Consider the following 21,565-nt stretch of genomic DNA (forward strand, 5'->3'; position numbering starts at 1 on the left):
CTCACCTTTATGAGAAATGCAATAGGGTCTTTGTCTTGAATTGTGAGGGATGAAGTGTTATTTCACGTGTGGTCTCAGTAGCAGTGATTAATCTTTTGACAGTGTGCTTTAATGCTTACATATTTAACTCTCGGAAGCTTCTAAATGGCAGAAAAACAAACTTGATATCTCATTGGGAACTGTTTATAAGTGGAAAATATTGGGATTCAGCTGACATCATACATATGGCTTATGCCTCATGTTCCCATGCAGGGTCCTCTAGTTCAGAAGACAAAGACCAGTCCCTGACAACACAAGGCATGGCCACCAGATATTTGGCCATAGGAATGACCTTTTCCATACAGACTATTGGAGTCCTGGGGAATTTCTCTCTGCTTTACCATAATCTCTTCATTTACTTCACTGGGTACAGGCTGAGGCCCACAGATTTGATTGTCAACAACCTGCTTGTGGCCAATATCTTGGTTCTGTTCTCTAGCGGGATTCACTTTACAATGATATATTTTGGGTGGTACCACCATGTCAGTGATTTGGGATGTAGATTTTTCCCCTATCTACGTGGCGTTGGCAGGGGTGTGTCCATTGGCACCACCTGTCTCCTGAGTGTCTTCCAGGCCATCATCATCAGCCCCACAAACTCCAGGTTGGCAGGGCTTAAACGAAAAGCTCCCAAGTACATTGTCCCTTTGATTTTATTGTGGTGGATCCTGCAGATGCTGGTAAATGTGATTATTCCTTTATTTATGTCTGGCAATTTGAGCAACAAAAACATAACAAAGAGGAAAAGTTGGGGATTCTGTTCCAGTCTTTATGGTGATAAAACCACAGACCCATTATATATACTGTTGTTAACATCCCCTGATGTTGTGTGTTTCGTGCTCATGGTCTGGGCCAGTGGCTCCATGGTCTTCATCCTGCACAGACACAAGCAGAGGGTCCAACACATTCACATAAGTCCTATCTCCTCCCGATCCTCCCCCGAGTCCAGAGCTACCAAAAACATCCTTCTCCTGGTGAGCACCTTTGTCTTTTTAAACACACTTCCCTCCATCTTTCTTATTACTGTGGGTATTTTTAACAATACCAGCTTGTTTTTCCCTGACATCAATGTATTAATTGTTCTGTGTTTCCCAACTTTCATTCCCTTCTTGATCATGACCCAGGACTCCACTGTCTCAAGTTTCTCCTTTGCCTGGATAAGGAATGTAAAATCTCCTAATCTTATGAGACATATGTAAAGTGTATGTATTTTAATTTAATGTACCTTAAACTGTTAGTCCATTAAGCAGTATGCAAATTTAGTGTATCACACTAAATTCTGCAGAAATGAGCAAGACATGGAAGTCTAAGAAAAGTTAAATGAATGAGGATTACTCTTGGCTGGTCCCTGCTGAAGATGAAGACAGCAGTGCTGGAGGGAAATTCAGTCCATAAGGAGAGCTCGTGGCAGCCTGTTACGATTTTGTACACGACACCCTGGAGAGGCAGTGGTCGGTTTATTTCAAATAATGCTATTTTGAAGGAGATGAGCATGTTCGACACATTTTCAAGTAAAAATGGCCAGATTTAGCTGGAGTGGGGCATAGGGGAGCATAAAGTTAAGTTACATTTTAGCTCATGTTTAAGCTACATCATGGGAATGTGACAATTTTGAAAAGACGTGAATTGCACTGAATTGGGACTTACAGGAGACAGATATTTCCCTTTTGTGAAAAGGATTTGGCATGTTGGTAAGAAGGTGCAATTGTCTCTTGTCTCTAACGTGATGATATTAATTCATGATGGGAAATTCCATTAAATCTGCGCAGTGCAGTGAGGGGCATTTGAAAGGCAGGCAGAAATGCTTCTGTGTATGTGGAGTTTGTGTTCCATTGTTCTGCAAAGAGCCAGAACAAATGGCAAAGAGCCAAGTGAGTGTTCCCTTAGTTTTAGATGTTTTTGTATAGTTTTCTCTGTATTTACATTCAAACACAGAGCTGACACAAAGTATTGATCAGCAATTTGAAAAAGAAAGGAATTATTTTGACCTAATATATTGAACCTTGGACCACAATAAAAATCCATATTTGTTAGGAACTGCTCTGCCTGGTTTCAGGAGTTGTAACTTCCCCCCATGGCTAAGGCTGAGTGTGCGACCTCTGGAATGCGAGCCACCAAGGAGACAAAGTTTGTCTCTCACTGCTTCTGCTGCTTCCCCTGCCCCCAATGCTTGGTTGGCTAGTGAGAGACGGGTAAGACCCCTCTGAGTGGGGGCAACCTAAGCCAGACACGATCACTTGGGAGGCCATCATGGAAGGACTGGGGCCAGGGGCTGCAACAAAGAGGGAGTGATGGACACCCCCCCACACACACTATTCTGACACAGTCCGAGTCCCATCTGGAAGAAGCGCTTCCTGGCTCTAATCCACTTAAGCCTAAAAACCTATGATGGGGAAGGTGGTGCAGCCCTTTACTGGCTAGAGCAGGATCCGGGGTGATCAGGCCTAAGAAAGAATACGTAAAATCCTGTGAAACCTGCTTTGTTTAAAATGCTCTCATTTAAATGATATGGGTCCAAGCAAGAAGTTTGTTCCTCAAAGTTTTATGGCTCTTTAGCTATCTGACCCTGACTGAGAATAAGAACTATGAGGATAGTTCTTTGAATGCTATCTATTGTTTGATCCTTACCTGTATTCTTGTGCAAAATGAACCCAATAAAAGCCCATAGAGGAAGGGGCTCTTGGCCTTTCTCCTCTGAGAGATTGGCCACCTCTCCTCCCCAAGCAGATCCTGTCTTGGTAGTTTCACTTTCATACGTGGCAGACTGGGGGGGGGGACATTTTGTGGGCAAAGTATATTTTCAGCTGATAGGAGACCCTTCAATATTTATTCCAAATTACATCACAATGGAATAAGAGGAAAAAAGATATATAGACATATATATGTACAATTGTATGTACACATACTTATGTTTGTGTGGTTAGTGTATATATATATATATGTGTGTGTGTGTGTGTGTGTGTGTTGGCCTATGGTCTGTGTGTGGGTATATCTGCATTTGGACTGTATGTATGTCTGTATTTATGTATATATACATTTCAAGTCAGTCAATATATTGGAAAGTTTATACTAAGAATAATTTAGAATTGTACTAATTATAACAAATATTAAAGTGTTTGTTACCTGATGTGTTTATTGCTATTGTAGGTTTTTTTAAAAATTATGAATACAGCCCTGGCTAGTGTGGCTCAGTGGATTGAGTGCCAGCCTGGGTACCAAGAGGTTGCTAGTTCAATTCCTGGTCAGGGCACATGCCAGGGTTGTGGACCAGGTTCCCAGTTGGGGTTGTGTGAAAGGCAATTGATATTTCTCTTACACATTGATGATGTTTCTCTCCCTCTCTTTGTCCCTCCCTTCCCTTCTCTCTAAAAATAAATAAAATCGTTAAAAGAAATTATGAATACAGATATCTGTATTTATTTTAGTCTTTTTCCTCTTTTATTTTCTTTATTTTTTATTGTTGGCACTATTATAAATATCCCCATTCCCCCCCACACCCTGCGGCTCTGCCCACCTCCACCCAGTCCTCACCCTCCCTTCCCTCTGCCTAATTGTTAAAATTACATTAAATGTATTTAATTTTACTTCTTGGCATACCCCTTAAAAACACAGTCAATGTATTTAAGTTTTAAATGTTTCATTTTTAAAGGACTTATTCTATTAAATTTAATATAGTGTCAACATTTGGTTATCAACAAGGGTAAAATTTATACCCTTTTCATTTTTGACATCTTGGCAGTGAGGATGGATGATGACAGCCCTACACAAATAGCTTGTATCACTTAGCAGGAGCAGACTGACCTGGGGACATAGCCTGAGCGTATCACAGTCTGCTCAGCCTGCTCTAACACAATTCTCCAGAATGAGGGTCTGAGAAACAACAATTTCTACCTCAGCCCCTGTGGACTTTACAATGTACTGAAAAAGAGAGACAGTAAGTGAATTCTATAATGTTGGGAAGTAATAACTCATGTGAAGAAAAATTAAGTCTAGTAATAGATTATCATGGGGAAGACTCCCCCTTCCCGAAGGGAAGGCTTTTCAGGGTATAATTTGGGACACTACTAAAGTACAAAGGGGAGTCAGCACCCATCATAATATTTGTGATCAGAGAACATTTCAGGAGTGTTAGAATAATCTATCATAGGCCACAGATTCTCTGAGAAACCTAAAAAAAAAAAAAGGAGCAAATTCTTGAGTTTTACTTTACACTTAAATGAGAACCTCTGAGGCGGGAGTCTAGGCAAGAGTCTGCGTACACACATTATTGTTAACATCTTTGACCTAAATTGTGTATTACCATCCCCATGACTTTACTGTGAGGGTGGCATCACAGTATACCTTGTAATGGGATGGATTCAGGGTGGTCTCTCCAGCAAAGACCTCTCATGAGTGCTCCACCAACCTGACCACCAATTCTGGTCCTGTCAGTCTCCAGATTCAGCCATGGGAAAGTCAGGTCGGTTCACTCATGGAACTGTACAGTCAGGGCCCCAGAACCCGCCTGACTGACCTGAATGCTGAGTTTCCCCATGCTGAGCTCACTTTTCAATGACCCCCAGGTGAAAGCAGCCTAGTGCACACCTAAACCTGCTACCACACCCAGGATCCTTATGGGACCAATAAAGTCCACCGTTCACCTTGAATAGTGCTTAGGAGTGTGCTCTGAAATCACACTGCTTGATTTGAACCCTAAGCTGTGTGTCTCTGAGTGAGTTATTCAACTTGCCTATGTCTCATTGGTTCTTTAAAACATTTGTCTCAGGTTTGTAGGGAAAAGTAGATGTAGTTGAAACAGTGCCTGCCAAACAGGCAATTAATTAAACTATCATTATTGGTCCTAACGAGGGCGGCATCCCTCTTCCCTCCCATCTTCTGGGTCATCTTCATCATCTTAAGTTATCACTTGTCCCGTGAAGCCAGAGGGCCTCGATTTTCAAAGACCTGCACTTACCATTTGATCTGCGCCCCTCCAAACAGGCGTCTGATAAATCTCATCCAGATCTGCCTTTCTCAATCCCAACCCCGCTGCACTCCATTCCCAAACTCAACAGGGCTTCAAGTCGTCTAGTATTTTCTCTTCAGTCTCACCGCTGCCTCTTACATCGCAGTTCCCCCCAAATAACTCCACTGTTTGTTCACAGGCTCCTCAAGACCTCAGCTCCCTGGGTTTCTCAGTTGCCATGACTCACTTCCGGTAAGATGGCTGCTTCCATTGGGGCTCCTGCAGACAGAGCCCTCAGGCGCCGCCATCTTTCCGTTTCCCCAGAGCCTAAAAAGAACACGAGCTGCTCCACCTTGGCCTTGGATAGGCTCCGGCCTCTGAAAACTTAGCATAATATTGTTGACCAAGGAGGAGACTGCCACGTGTCCCAAAGGTGATTTCGATTTCTGTTGGCTGCCCTGAAAGGCCCAGGCCCTGTAGGCCATCTGGGACTCCGTTGGGGAAGTGGGCGTGGTCACGTTACGTCCTAGAGCCACGCCCACGCCCAGAACGTCAAACGTTCTGAAGCGTCCTTAGCGACAGCCTGCGAGGGGACTTGAGGGTTAGGGCACCGCGGGCAGGATCAGTTTGGAAGACGGGCCTTTGGCAGCTGCCCAGAGTCTTGAGAAGCCCAGCAGCAGGTGGGTCGGCGCCTGCGCGGGTCTGTGGCCTGGGGGCCTGTGAGGTGAGAGAAGGGCCGTTCTGGGGACTCTCAGTTTGGCTAATGCGGAGTTTGGCTTTGGTGATCCGCCTCGTGGATGAAGAATATGAAGACAGTAACGACCGAGGTTCCAGCTGTCGGGGTTTGCTGTCGGGTGGGTGATGCTGTGGGGCTCAGTGATTAGGAACTGGGGCGGTGGGTGTGAGTCAGCGAACGTGATGTCTTGGCCGGAATCGGGATTTACTGGAAGTCGGAGGGCGGGGTTGTTAATAGATGGGAGTTTCTGGTTCACATTTCACATTTAATTTGGAATCAGGTCAACGATGGAGGAGGGCATGTGGGGTCAGCCCTGGCATGGTGACTTTGTGGGTTCAAAACTAGAGGCCTGGGGATCAGTGCTGAGGGCTCGTGCAATCACTGGTCGGGAAGGCTGTGTGGTCACTGGTAGGGCTGTGGGGTTACTGACCGGAAGCCTTAAGGTCAGCCACGAGAGACTCTGTGGGGTATTTATAACGTGGAGGTTGTGGGAATCAAGGATGAGGAATACTAGGGTGTGGGGATTATAGGAGCTTGGAGAAGTCACTGGTGGGTGTGGGGATCAATATTTATGACTGTTTGCGGGGCGGGCCATTGAACAGAGTTCCGTGAACCACCGAGTGGGCCGCATGACCTGGTTGTGACCGGAAGACCTAAGTATCGGTGTCTGACTGGTGCGCTGATGGGAGCTGTCGCTTTGACAGGCCTGTGGGGATAGTGATGGGGAAGGACTCCCTGGGGGTCCTTGACTTGGGTCTCCAGCCTGTATGATAGGAAGGAACTTCATGTTGCAACAGCCTCCCTTCCTCCCAACACCTTACCAGCTGTTCCCATCAAGCCAATTCCTCTGTCCAAGTAGCCCCTTCCCTGGGGGATCCATACAAGTGAAAAGTTTTTAAATGATCAGTCGAAGGAAATCCAAACCGATACGTCTAAACATATTTGCTTGTATATGCATAGAATGTGACTAGAAGGAGTTACCAAATTCTAGGGAAATTGCTTCCTGGCAGAGGACTTGGGTGGCTGAAGGACCACTCAATTCCTCTGCGTGAAGATTGAGAGAGATTTCATCCCATACCCTTTGTACGTTATGAATGTTGAACCATGTGAACTATTATTTGCTTTTAAAATTACTAAGTGGTATATTTATTAGCGATTTTATCTGTTATTGCATTAAAACTATGAATAACTTTGGGAAGATAAGACATGTATAAAGCACTCAATTATCCTTTTTCTTTTCTTGTTTTTTTTTCATGTAGACAGATGATACCTTTTTTAGCATCCTGAACTTTTTCCACCCTGTAATCACAGAAATAATCACAATTAGACTAATATGTTTATACTTTTTATACCATATGTTTTCACTTTTTAAAAATTTTCTTGTTTCACAAATAAAGCTGGCTGAGCTGGTTGTTTTTTGGTGATTAGTCAGAGACCAAATCCCATATCCTCGTCCAACTCCTCTGACTCTTCCTTCACTTCAGCCTTGGCTGGGGCTGTGGCAGCAGCAGGAGCAGCAGTGGTGCCAGTGGCCATATGGGCAGCAGCCACAAAAGCAGATGGATCAGCCTAGAAGGCCTTGACCTCTTCAGCAAGTGGGAAGGTATAATGAGTGTCCACAGACAAAGCCAGGACCTGCTTGTTACCCATTGATGATAGAATGAGGTACCAGTTACCCTTTTTAAATTTTATTACAAAGTCTTCTGTTACAAAATCGTAAGCATGCAATTCTCTAACATAACAATACTCAAGCACACCATATAACATGGTGAAATGTTCAAATTAAAACTAAATTATTACACCAATATTATTACCCTACCAACCACCCTCAGGCAGGCTTTACTTCTCCAGGATCCTGTAGTTTATCATACACTGCAAGGCCAGAAAGACTAGGTTGTGTATTTCTATCTTTTTTAAAAATATTTTATTTATTTTTAGAGAGAGGGAAAGGGAAGGAGAAAGAGTGGGAGAGAAACATCAATGTGTGGCTGCATCTCATGTGTCCCCTACTGGGGACCTGGCCTGCAACCCAGGCATGTGCCCTGACTGGGAATCGAACAGCAACCCCTTGCTTCACAGGCCCATGATCAATACACTTAGCTACAGCAGCCAGGGCATGTATTTCTATCTTAAATGTATATATCTATATCTATATTTGAACTTATACATCTCTCCGTCTACCAGTTTATTTTGGGGGTAGCATATTTTACAAACTATTTGTAGGTAAAAATGGTCAGAATATCCTGGTTGTGATATCATGTGCAAAGGAAGCAGGTTTAGAGGTTTTAATAGGAATGAAACTCAGAAAAGAGGAATATGAAACTATACCAAAAAAAAAGACTGGATTTTTGGATTCTGGAAGGTAGAACATTGTTTATTAAGCCCTAATACTAATTGGCCTGTTGGGAAGACAGGCTTCTTAGTGGACTCTGTGTTTGCAACATGGGGTAATGTGTCTGTGGCAGAGCCACCAGCTGTTCTCTGGTCCTAGAGGAGCCAAGGAAGAGGCCAGCGTGGGGTGGGGGGCGGTGGGCAGCAGCGGTGGTGTTGAAGGTCATGGAATTGTTTTGTTAGTGGGGGAGTGTTGCTTCTTTGAAATACACAAGGATGTAAAATTTACAGAATCAGTACAAAATGGAGAATCCTGTTGCTGGGGGAAGTTAGCACTGTCCACAGTGACCCCTCTGAAGGTGATGACTGGAAGCCCACGCCTGGAACGCTCTGGACCTGCTCCACACACCTTGTCTCTTGGCAGATTTTAATCTTGGTCTTTTCGCTGTAACAAACCGTAACTGGAAGCCGAACAGTCATTTCTGTCAGTGTTTCCAGTTAATTATTGAATCTCGTGGTGTTCTTGAGGATTCCTGAATTCTGCCAAAGCATTCGATATTTAGAATAAATAGTAGAAAATTTAAGAACATCCGAGCAAATAAAATCAATCCTATACTAACAAATTAGGGAGTTAAAAGGAAGAGTCAATTTCTCTAAAATATAGAATATCAAAATTGAATTTAAAAGAATTGTAAACCTTTTGAGACAGCATGGATGGACCTGGAGATTATTATGCCAAGTGGAATAAGCCAGCCAGATAAAGATAAATGTCATATGATCTCATGCATACGTGGAATCTAATGAACAAAATAAACTGAGGAAGAAAACAAAACCAGAGGCATAAATACATGGGACAGGCTGACAGCTGTCATAAGGGAGGGCGGAGAAGGCACTGGCTGAAACAAGGTAAAGGGACTAGTTTTTCTTGTAATAATAAATAAAAAATTGAAGAAGTTATATTAAAATGTCCTTTTATTTTTTCATCGCTCACCTGTTAAAGATCTAACCCCCAGCTGTGAATACAGGTAGTGGGTGGATGTCAGGCCAGTAGCATCTGTTGTCTATGATCAAAAGTGGAACTTTGAACACTTTTTTTATTTGTAATTTTTAGAATAATGAGAACGGCCTTGGCCAAGTGGCTTGGTTTGTTGGAGCGTCACCCTGTACAGCAAAAAGGTTGTGGGTTCAATCCCAGGTTGGGGTGTGTATGGGAGGCAATCAATCAGTATTTTTCCCCGTCTCACTTTCTCTCTCCCTAAAAATCAATAAACATATCTTCCAGTGAGAATTTAAAAAAATTGTGAAAACAGCTTCTTGCTATAAAGAGATGATCAACAATGGAAGTAAATCAGTGTTTTGACACATAAACTGGAATGTTGATAGGCAGATCTACATAATATACAAAGATGGGGCTTTGAGAGTTGGTTTGGTGAGTGGTAATGCATTGATTGCACACAGAACTAAGATAAAAAAATTATATTTTTAGAGGTTGAAGATAAGTATCATAGGTTAGCATTCTGACAAAAATGAACAAAATGATAAAACAGCTGATACACAGTTTGATGACGTTCAAGAACCATTTGCTTTTCAGAATACTCAAGGAAGTGTAACCTGTTTGTCTCACTGTTGAGGAGGCCCTTCAGCACTCCAGTGGACCTTTGTCCTGCCTCTTAAGACAATCAGCTATGACTGATAACTGTTGACATATTTAGCATGACAGTCAGCTGACTCCAGCCACATCACTGTGACCCTTGAAACTAATCCCTGTCACTTTTTTACACTCTTTGGATCATTGGTGATCTGACTTCCTAAGGTACCTTCTGATGGCTTGTGATATTTATTCAGCTGGTTGAGTCTGAGACCCTTGGGTGCAGTTACTAAAGTCAGTACTGCAGGTTAGCCTGTCCCGCTGCATTGACTCCCACTGACAGTAATCTTCACCTACTGATAAATGAAATTGGGTTCAGCCTCGGTTGCCTGTGATTAATCAAACATCCAATGGCGTGGTGCGCTCTTGGGGAAATTTGTCAGAAGCAAAGACAATGTAGAAATGGGGAGTGATAGCTATGGGATTTTCAAGTGTCTGCATTTCTCTTGGGAAGCTTCATTTACAAATTTTCTTTCTGTTTTACCAAGGACGTCTGTATAGAACACTGTCTTGGGAAGGTAGGTGTAGTGTTTTTTTCTGGGGTGCAGAATAGATTTGTTGTCCATGAAGGACATTGAAGATAATATTTCTGGGTAAAGGCTGGAATGCGTTAGGCTTGGGGGACAAAAAGAACCAATGCAAGTATTAAGCTCATGTTACTCGCTGTGCTGTGAATAATAAAATCCTTTCCTCTCAGGAGTCTTGGATCTTCTAACTGGATCTATGAAACCATTTTGGGATAACTTATGCACTGGTAATTGAGGTGAAATATTGGACTCTTTATACTTGTAAAGGTAACTATATGTGAGTATAGATATACTTATGTATGTGTATGTACACACATGTATATACATAGAGACAGACATATGTTCACAAACACATGCATACTTTCCCCCCTGTTAATAGGTTGGATTATGTTAAAAGAAGGCTCGCCATGGCTAGTGTGGCTCAGTGGATTGAGTGCTGGTCTGTGAACAAAAATGTCACTGTTCTGCAACCCCAGTCAGGGCACATGCCTGGGTTGCAGACTGAGTTTCCCAGCTGGGGACATGCGAGAGGCAATTGGTCAATGTATCTCTTGCACATAGACATTTCTTTCCCACTCTTTCTCCCTCCCTTCCCATCTCTCTAAAAATAAATAAAATCATTTTTTTTAAAGGAGGCTCACCTACTCTTTAAATAAGACTGTACTTAGGTTGTTTAGGTGGGTTGTAAATTTTGGAAAGCAAATTGATCACTGTAAAACTGGTAAAGTAAATAGTTGGGGCAGGGAGGTGGCCTGGGAGAGAGCAGAGAGAGAATGGGCAGTAGGGCGGGACTCTGCAGAGCTGGGAAGGGAAGAGCTGAGAGTCCTGATGGCAAAGCAGCACGGAAGGACTTTAGAAGAAAAGCAATTACTGCCAAGAGTTTATTAAGTCATTTGCTGTGGGATGTACTGGCACCTACCTCTCGAAAATAGACTCTTTTGTGAGGCAGTTACAAGGGGGACTGAATTCTATGTGTGGGCAGATGGATTTTGCAGGAAAAACTAAATTTAAGACAGTGGAGATCCTGGGTGTAAATCATGGGAATGAGTAAAAACACTTGGGGAAATTCAAACTTTTTAGGCCATGGATTTTGTGGTGTCTCACAAATTCCTAAGGGGTGAAGCTACTCACTCGTGAGACCTGGATTATGTGTGAATTAACATAAGTGGAAGAACAAGGCCATTATTCCAACGCGTAGGTGAGATATGATGAAAAATGAAGATGGAAAGTTGGGAGGCCCAGAGAAGAGTCTGGAGATGGAAGTGGGGGTGATTGTGTTGGGGCAGGAAAGAGTTAGTAGGGTGGGGACTGTGGGTTCCTTTTCTTTGTTTGATCTCCTGCCTCCAGAATCCTTTGGGACTGTTCCATTGCTCTGTGATGCAGGCATGGAATTCTAGTGACGATCATGTACCCTCAGTGCTCAGGTTTCCAAGGCCACAGTGTGCTTAAGATGATGAACTTTACCATCTAGAAATGAATCTGCATTTATTGATGTTTGGGTAACTCAGAGACAAAAATCAGGTAAGAGAACACTGGACTCAAACCCCAGCATAGCCTGCCTTTTACCTGTTCCTCTTCCCACTTTGCTCCTGGACACATTTGTGAGGTCCAAGTCCAGGCTGTGGTCCATAGGGATGGATGGGCTCTGTACGGGCTTTTGAGGAATAGGTGAGTACAGCCCATGTCCCCACTGCTGTAGCAGAGTTTCTGGGCACCTTGGGAGGGCACCGGAGACGGGGGGACAAAGTCATGATATGGACTCTGTGTAGGAGCCCATTATCTGTGAACCACCCTTGTAGCAGAGGATCATACAGGACAGTCATCTCTGCATTTAACCTCTTCCAGTTCACACTGTGATAGAAGCACAGAAGGTATATGCTGATGCCATGTAAAGGGCATCTTCTGAAAACTCTCAGATTCATCTCATTTGAGTAAGAATCCCGAAGAAGGGCTAATAAGGGGAGAGAATGGCGGTTTTCAGGTGAATGTCATGTTCCAGGTCAGTTTGCACTATCCTTCCTTCCTTATAATGTAACAGGTATCAACTACTTCATTTCCTCCTATTCTTATTATCCAGTGCAAGATTAGCCCTTTAGAATATTCTGCAGTAAACAGGCCACAGAGCCACCACCAGCCAGGGCTGCGTCAGCTTTATAATGTAAATACAGATAGAGCTATATTAATACGCTTTCTAAAATTGAGGAATTAGTTATTTTACTTCTTTGAAAAATCACGGGCCAAAACTTCTCATGACTTTCCTCTCCAAATGGCTGTTCTTTGTCTGCTTTGAGATTAATAGGAGGCCCCACTTTAACCTTATTTTCTCACCTGAGAGACCTGAGAATGTACCTCAAACCCATTTCTTGCCAACATGTCCAATTGGCATCTTCACAGAATAGACAGACTCTGCTGTCTACAGATCCCCAAACCCATGCAGTTTTATCACAGGCAGCATGAATTTTTTTCATAGTCAGTGTTCATTTCATAACTTAAACGTCAGAAAAAGCCTACTTTTGCGCTCTCCTTTGTCACTCTGCTGGTCAGCCTGGTTGTTTTCATGTGAAAATGTTTTAAAATATACTCAGGTCCCTTCACAGCATCGTATTTCAAATTACTATAATCTCTCTACATATAGGATGTCATCCTTGGTCCTTGTCGATTCTGCTTTCTGAAACAGAATTTATCCTAAATTCCATGGTACTCATGAATCTGTGAGAGCTTTTTGTCTTTCTTCATTTTCTCAAATGACCACTTCAAATGGTGTTCCTCTTGAGGGGATTTTTTTTCTACAACTCACTAATAGTTAATGCCTGTGAAAATTAATTTTGTCAGGTTGAAAGCTACAAATTCTATGGCTTCTCCATACTTTTTGAATTGTTTTAGGTAAAAAAAATTATTTATTGGTTTTTAGAGAGAGAGAAAAACATGGATTTGTTGTTCCAGTTACTTACGCATTCATTGGTTGAGTCTTGCATGTGCCCTAACTGGGGACTGAACCCAAAACGTTGGCATACCAGGACGATGCTCTAACCAGCTGAGCTCCTCATCCTGGGTAGGAACAAGTCTTTAATACTGCACAGACTATAAGTTTATCCACTGCAGATGTTAATAAGATTCCAATGACATAAGAATTAACACAGTAACTTTATTATATTTTATTTACAGTTGATATTCAATTTATTATTAGAAACAGAAATTCTGTTTTATTTACTACTCGCTTACAGCTGTTTCAGAAATGTGCTTAAACTCTGAGAGGATTAATGAAGAGACAAGTAACTATTGTGCACATACATACAATTTACATTTCTCTGGTAATTACGGGGGGTTTTGTGTTCTTTCTCCAGGCAAAACAGGGCCAGGGCCCTCGGGGATCACGGCTCATGAAAATGTAGGGGCTGACAACTGAGAAACACACAGCAAGCAGCGTAGTGCTCTTCATCAGCCACCAACTGGGTTTTTTAAAAAGAGTCAAACAGATGTGAAAGGTGGAGGAGAGGAAATAAAAAGACACAGAGGTGCTCACCAGGACAAGGATGCGCTGGGTGTCCCTGGACTCGGAGGATCTGGGGGAGAGGCCGCTGCTGTGGATGTATCGGACCCGCCGTCTATGCCTGTACAGAATGAGGGCTATGGAGACACTCGCCCAGATCATAAGCCCCAAGCAGAAAACATCATGGAACAATCCCAACACCAAATACACTACATACAGCGACTTTGCGATGCTTTCATGAAGGACAGAGAAACAGTAGCCATAGTCTCTCCTCTTTGTGATATTTTTGCTGTTCAGCTTGCCAGTCACATACACAGGAACCATACTATTTATCATTATGTGCAGAGCCCAGCAGAAGAAGGTGGAGGTGCCCATGTGCCTGGCTGCTTTTGCTTTAAGCGGTGCCCACCTGGAGCTCATGGGGCTGATGGTGATGGCCTGGAGGACGCTCAGGAGGCAGGTGGTGCCCACAGACACTTCCCTGCTCACGCTGTAAATGTAGAAGACAAGTTTGCATCCAGTATCCCCAAGAAAATGCTTCAGCCCGAAAGCTGCCATTGTTTCGGGAACAGCTTTAGACAGAATGACTAAGGAGTTGGCAACAGTCAGGTGCCTGTGGATCAGATCTGCAGGCCTCAGCCTCTGTTGTTCTGTGAGATGAAGAGAGAGATAATGGCAGAGAAGAGAAAAATTCCCGAGGATTCCAAATAGTGTCTGCAGTAAAAACATGATGCCTATCTCCCAGTTGCTGGTTGCCATCCTCTCAGTTCTCAGGGACTGATACTGTCGTCTTCAGAGCCAGAGATTCCTGCATGGAACAGGAGGCAAGAAATGGGAGGAAATCAACATTCCCCATTCGCATTCATTCTCACTTAGAAATAATCACTTAAAGTATTTCTTTATGAATTGGGTGCTTTGAGTTGAACACATCACCTGGAAAGCTTCCTTAAAGAATGAGTCACAGTTGTAAAGGCGGAACATGTCTTAGGTGCTTATTTTCCTAATGCCATGAGATTAGCAGTACTGTTACTCTCCCTGAAATTGTAAGGAGGGTTTAGCTAGAGAAAGGCTAATGCTTTCTCTAAATTCAGTCCTGACAAAGGGCAAGGTGGGGTCTTGAACCTGACTGGCCTGGTAAAAAGACAGTGCAAAGAAACATCGTGCTATTCTAACCAGCTACTTCGCTGTGTTCTTTAAATAATGCAGATGAGTGTTCAGTCATTTTCATATTTCACCATATTTGATTGGCTGTCTTTTCTTATGTAATTTCTAATGTTTCTACTAATGGGTAAAGATTTATTGTGTAAACCAACACCAAACTGTGAATAAAGATTTACAGATTTAATACAATGTGTATGCCCTGATTGTAGTATAGTTTTATAGGGATCTGCTCCATGACAAGTTGTATTTAAACAATACACAACGGGCCCGACATTGCTATGGCAACAGAAACATTAATTTGCTTTTTTGACGGAACCAAGTGACACCTGTCACAGGAGTCACAGAACACTATGACAGTAGATAGTGAATATCACCAAACCACAGTCATATAGTTACCTATATCAATGCTTGACTGAAGCAAAAATGCCAACAAGGCAAGATTTGTGAAAGGTACTAAAACAAAATATATACAGAAACTAAGATGTGAAATCTTGTGCATTTTATAAATTGAAATTGTATAGCTTGCACTTGATATGAGTTTTTAAAAAAGTATTTTATTTATTTATTTCTAGAGAGAGGGGATAGGAAGGAGAAAGAGTGGGAGAGAAACATCAGTGTGTGGTTGCCTCTCATGTGTCCCCTACTGGGGACCTGGCCTGCAACCGGCATGTGCCCTGACTGGGAATCGAACTGGCGACCCTTTGCTTCACAGGCCCGTGCTCAATCCACCGAGCTACACCAGCCAGGGCATATGAGATTTTTTTAAAGATAAAAAAAAAATCTTAGCGTCCTTATTAGCATTTTATTTTATTTTTAAAAAATTATTTAATCACGGTTCACGTGCATTATTGTATTAGTTTCAGGCATACAACAGAGTGATTAGATATTTATATACCTTACAATATCCTCATTCTGATAAATCTAGTTACCCACCTGACATCACGCTTAGTTATTATAATATTATTGACTATATTCCATATGCTGGACTTTACATTTCCATGACTTTTTATAACTACCTATCTGTACTTCTTAATATCATCCCTTTTTCACCTATCCCCACAATATGAGGATCTTTTAAACCAGAGACTATATCAAAGCTATGTTTGTGCTTACAACTGTTATCGGAAGCTCACGTTGTAATGTTGCCTTTTTCTTTTTTAAAGATTTTATTCATTTATCTTTAGAGGGAAAGAGAAGGAGAGAGGGAGAGAAATATCAATTTGTGGTTGCCTCTCATTGTGTCCCCTGCTGGGAACTGGCCCGCAACCCAGGCATGTGCCCTGACTGGGAATCAAACCGTGATCCCATAGTTTGCAGGCCCGTGCTCAATCCACTGAGCTATACCAGCCAGGGCATGTTGCCTTTTTCTCAAAGGGTGCTTCCCTAAATTGATGTAAAATATAGGCTGGCCAGAATCAGCACACCATGGATATTTCAGTAGGAAACAATTTCTATCTCTACAAGCACTCTGTACCCACAGTTAGATAAAACATTTCCATTCCATCAATTGTCACTCAGATACAGTCCAGGGGTACCTAACCTTTGGCCACCACAAACCAGTACTGGTCCTGGCCTGGGTCACACAGCAGAGGTGAGCTTGAATGTCATGTGCTTGAATCATCCTGAAACCATCCCTCTCCCCTCACCCCCATGGTCTGTGGAAAAAAATTACCTTTCACGAAACCGGTTCTTGGTGCTAAAAAGGTTGGGGGCTGCGGATATTTCTGCACAGGGTTAGGTGATGTCTGTAGGTTGATTTTACCCTTTCTTACCAGGCGAGATGTTATCTGTAGCAACCCTGAAAATCCAGCCTGTGATTCCTGTAAGGTAGAAGTCAGAACTACAGATTGCAGGATGAGTTTAGACCTGCAGTCCTCAGGCACTAATCAGGTCTCATTGCCACTTGCATTCAATACCAACCACTACTGTCAGTTAGGATACAGCGCTCTGCCTGAGGAGCCATTGGGGACTGGCCCGGCCTAGGGCCCCATTTCTCTTCACTACCTCAGCTCAGGCTTCAGGAATTATGCTTCCCCCTTGTATTGCTTTAGCACTGAACCTGTTCCAAACCCAGAAGAGGCACTTTTTCCAATATAATCACTTACCCAGACTCCTGCTACCCAGCCTTGCTTGCATACTTTGCCTTTCAGACCGAAGTCAAAAAACACCTGTGACTTCTTCCCGCTGCCAGGATGAGGGTCAGTGTGATGGCCACCACAGCTAGTAGCATTGTGGGGGAGAGAGGCACGAGATATGGGTTGTGATTCCGTGACCTCACCTCCCATTGGGACAGCAATTATCTTGTCACCTGCAGTGGCAATGAGAGGACAGGCTTGGGAAACTGAGAATATTTCTGAAAAACATTTTCTTCAGGTGCTAGTTACCGGAAAGAAAACAAACCCAGCTGCATGTTTGTAGTTATCTCCAGAGACTGTCTCATTGTTTGGGACAGGCACTTTCTCCTTCTTGCTCTTTTGAGACAGGGACTCATGTGGACAGAGCAAGAAACACTAAGATCTGACATGCAAGGGAATTTTCAGGGAAGCATATAGGTGTCTCGTTGGATTTTTTTGCACTCCTCAGGGTATCTACCCCAGAGTAATTCTTTCCTAATATTTATTCCTTTTGCTTAATTTTTATTGTTGATGCTATTAGAGATCTTTCCAGTCCCTTCTTTTTATTTATTTATTTTTAATTTTAAAATATTTTATTTATTTTTAGAGAGAGGAGAAGGCAAGGAGAAAGAGAGGGAGAAAAACATCAGCGTGTGGTTGCCTCTTGCATGCACCCAACTGGGGACCTGGCCTGCAACTCAGACTTGTGCCCTGACTGGGAGTTGAACTACCAGCGCTGAGGTTCGCAGGCTGGCGCTCAATCCACTGAGCCACAGCACTCAGGGTCCATTCCCCTCTTCTTTGACTGCTTCCACCAGCGTCACCCCTCCTTCCTTCAGGCCATCACCACACTGTTGTCTGTGTCTGTGGGTCATGCACATATGCTCTGGCTAATCCCTTCACCTTCTTTCATCCAGTCCCCTCTTTCCCTCTGGTAGTTGTCAGTCTGTTCCATGTATCTGTGCCTTGGTTACTACTTTGTTCATTAGTTTCCACATATAAGTGAGATCATATGGTATGTGTCTTTTTCTAAATGGCTTGTTTCACTTAGTATAATAATCTTCAGGTCCATCCACACTATTGCAAAGGTAAGATTTTCTTTTCTATGGCTGCATAGTATTCCATTGTGTGAATGTACCACAGCATTTTTATCCTCTCGTCTACTAATGGGCATGTGGGCCTTTTCCAGGTCTTGGCTATTGTAAATAATGCTGCAATGAACACGTATTCTTTTATTTATTTATATTTTAAAAGATTTGACTTACTTATTTTTAGAGAGGGGAAGGGAGGGAGAAAGGGGGGAGAAACATCAATGTGTGGTTGTCTCCTGGACACCCCCTGCAACTCAGGCATGTGCCCTGATTGGGGATCGAACCAGTGACCCTTTGGTTCACGGCCCGTGCTCAATCCACTGAGCCACACCCACCAGGGCTGAGCACATATTCTTTTGAAGCAGTGTTTTGGGATTCTTAGGACATATTCCCAGAAGTGGGATTGCTGGATCAAAAGGCAGTTTTATCTTTAATTTTCTGAGGAAACTCCGCAATTTTCCACAGTAGTTGCAAGGGAAATAAAAGGAAAAAGTAAACAAATGGGATTGTCGTGGATGGGAATTAGGTTCTTCCACAGGATCAGGGAGAAAGTATTCCAAGGACCCACACACTGGTGATTGTGGGGTGGGAAATGGTTTATTTATGTGGAAATGGAAGCTGTCTTCTGGGTTTCCAATGTCTCATCTCCCTCTGTCTGCCGTGAAAAAAGTCCAGCCATGTCCTCAGCAGAGCCAAAGCAAAAACCAGAGTTTCTGCATCATATTAAAACCCAGTCCAGCCCAGCATCTTGCTAGCTTAGAGTGTGTTTCCAGCTGCACTCCATTGCTTTCTGTGGAGCCCACATGGGCTCCAGGACCCAGTAGCTGCTCCACTCACATGGTCAGGTGCTCCCGAGCAAGAGAGCACATGAATGCACAGGTGAGTGCACCACCAGAGAAGGGAGAGAGAGAGAGAAAGAGAGAGAGCTTCTTTGTTCCCCTGAGATTATATTAACTTGCATTTGGGTAAGGCCAGGTGTCTTTTCAAATGAACCACTCAACTTCCCAGGCTTCCTTGGGCTTTGGTTTTTCCCCAGGTTAGATTGACTGGCCTTTTTGGTCAAGCACCTCCCGCTGTGCATTTTGGCTTGTTTTGCATGTGTCTCCCTTCCCCCTGCTCTCACCTGGAAGTCTGGTACCAGAGGGGGGAAGAGAAAAGTGTTGATCCTTTCGGTGGAGCACAGTGCTGTAACTCCTGGGGTGTGAGGTTGTAGCTGGCTAGCAAGCAGGCTAATGTTCTCCATTTTTATTAAGTTCAATGTCTTGTTCCCTTTGCTACCCTTTTCTAGCTAAATATCAACGGTAACCCGACTACACTAAATTAAAAAGGTTCTGCACAGCAAAAGAAACTATGAACGAAATGAAAAGGGAACGCACTGTGTGGGAGAACATACTCCTCAAGAAGGACGCATCTGATAAGGGGTTAATCTCTAAAATATATAAAGAATTTATACAATGCAACACCAAGAAGACAAATTAAAAATCCAATTAAAAAATGGACAAAGGGCTTGAGTAAACATTTCTCCAAAGAGCACATGTGGATGACCAACAGACTTAAGAAAAAATGCTTAATGACACTAATCATCAGAAAGATGCAAATTAAAATCACAATGAGGTATCACCTCACACCTTTCAGAATGGCCAGCATCAATAAATCAACAAACAAGTACTGGTGAGGATGTGGAGAAAAGGGAACCCTAGTGCACTTTTGGTGGGAATGCAGCCTAATATTTTTAAAAATACATGGCATTTATTGCAGCTATAAAATATCACAAATAAGTCAGAGGAATCATCCAGCATCTTGCTGTTTCTGTAGCTGGACAGCTTAGCTCTTATTCATTAGCCTGCTGGACTGTTTCTTTTTCAGAGGCACAGGTACCATCCACAATTTTTCTAGTATTTTAACTGCTGTGGCTTGTCAAATCAAAGCAGCTGAATTGAGCCCTGGCTGGTGTAGCTCAGTGGATTGAGTGTGGGCCTGGGCCTGCGAACCAAAGGATTGTGGTTCGATTCCCATTCTGGGCACATGCCTGGGTTGCAGGCCAGTTGCCAGCAGGGGACAGATGAGAGGCAACCACACATTGAATATTTCTCTCCCTGTCTCCTTCCCTTCCCCTCTAAAGATAAGTAAATAAAAAATTTTAAAAAGCAGCTGAATTCAGTGTTGTTCCCTTCAAGAATTTACTCATTTTCCTGGGCTTGAGGTACTGAATAAGCAGTGCCTCACCCCATCCAAACCCTGCAGGTGTATATTTTACCCAGGAAACCTCTAATTGCAAGAAGAGACCCATTCTCCTGGTAATGATGTCGATGTGGAGGTGAGCATAGACACAACTCATCTTGTAACAAAAGCCCAGTATAATGCCCTTGACCATGTCCCGCACATAACTGCAGATAGAGCCAGTGGTGGCCAGTTTCTTTTCATTTCCCAACCGTTCATTACCCTGGAGAATTTCTCGTTCTTGTATCATTATATGTCTCTTTACCTCGGTAGATACAGGTCAAGGTCCACAGATCTGATTGTCAGGCACCTGAATTTAACCGACCCCTCAATCATTCTCTCAAGGGGAATTCCAGAGACAATGGCAACATTGGAGTGGACACATTTCTCAATGAATTTGATTGCAAACCTATTTTCTTCTAGGCCATCACCATCAGCTCCACAGACTCCAGGTGGGCAGAGCTAAGAAAAAAAGGTGTCAAATACACTGACCACCCCAAATATCCTCTGCTGGTGCCTGAACATATTGCTAAATATTAGGGTTCCTGAGACATGATTGAGAAGTGGAACAATGAAACCCTATGGGCGTTGGATACTATACTTCTAAACTTCATGACAAGGACACAGACTTATGATATACATATTGACACCTATCCATGATTTTTTGTGTTTGGGACTCATGACTTGCACCAATGGGGCCATAGTTTCCATTCTGTGCAGATATAAGCAGAGGGGCCAACATATTCATGGGACCAAAGTGTTCCCCAGATTCTCCCGTGAGACCAGAGTTACCCAGAGAATCCTCTTCCCCATGAGCACCTTTGTATTTTTTAATGCCCTGTCCTGCATTGGATCCAGTAATTTTGCAAATATCATCTGTTCGTTCTAACAGTTTTGATATGAGTGTAGTTACATTTGCTATGTCAATAATTACATCTGGCAGTAACAAAAATATTAGTTCTTTATGTCCAATGCTATATGTTGTAACAAAGGTTTTTTTTTAATTTTTAAAAATATTTTATTTATTTGCCCTGGTTGGTGTAGCTCAGTGGATTGAGCACGGACCTGTGAAGCAAAGGGTCGTCGCTTTGGTTCCCAGTCAGGGCACATGAGAGGCAGCTACACATTGATGTTTCTCTCCCACTCTTTCTCCTTCCCTTTCCCTCTCTCTAAAAATAAATAAATAAAATATTTTTAAAAGATTTTATTTATGTGTAAATATTTTATTTATTTTTACAGGGGAAGAGAGGGAGAAAGTGAGGG

The 21,565-nt window shown here is 42.9% G+C and overlaps 2 protein-coding genes and 1 pseudogene across 2 annotated transcripts; 2 read left to right on the forward strand and 1 right to left on the reverse strand.

Moving 5' to 3' along the window:
* Window positions 1–221: 221 nt before the first annotated feature.
* On the forward strand, window positions 222–1,238 carry LOC119058913 (vomeronasal type-1 receptor 4-like). The gene has a single exon (XM_037158405.2). It carries the CDS (start codon window positions 225–227, stop codon window positions 1,236–1,238), a length of 1,014 nt encoding a protein of 337 aa, XP_037014300.2. The 5' UTR covers window positions 222–224.
* Window positions 1,239–13,524: 12,286 nt separating this feature from the next.
* On the reverse strand, window positions 13,525–14,475 carry LOC119058912 (vomeronasal type-1 receptor 4-like). The gene has a single exon (XM_037158404.2). The coding sequence runs from the start codon at window positions 14,473–14,475 to the stop codon at window positions 13,525–13,527; it is 951 nt and encodes a 316-aa protein (XP_037014299.2).
* Window positions 14,476–18,949: 4,474 nt separating this feature from the next.
* Window positions 18,950–21,191, forward strand: LOC128626972 (vomeronasal type-1 receptor 2-like; annotated as a pseudogene).
* The last annotated feature ends 374 nt before the right edge of the window (window positions 21,192–21,565 follow it).

Source organism: Artibeus jamaicensis, unplaced genomic scaffold, assembly GCF_021234435.1.
Source record: "Artibeus jamaicensis isolate MK-2021 breed Jamaican fruit bat unplaced genomic scaffold, CSHL_Jam_final contig_2566, whole genome shotgun sequence".
Classification (NCBI taxonomy): domain Eukaryota; kingdom Metazoa; phylum Chordata; class Mammalia; order Chiroptera; family Phyllostomidae; genus Artibeus; species Artibeus jamaicensis.

Bases quoted from the DNA above. Each gene is read 5' to 3' on its own strand.
- LOC119058913 (XM_037158405.2), top strand. From the start codon at position 225: ATGGCTTATGCCTCATGTTCCCATGCAGGGTCCTCTAGTTCAGAAGAC.
- LOC119058912 (XM_037158404.2), bottom strand. From the start codon at position 14,475: ATGGCAACCAGCAACTGGGAGATAGGCATCATGTTTTTACTGCAGACA.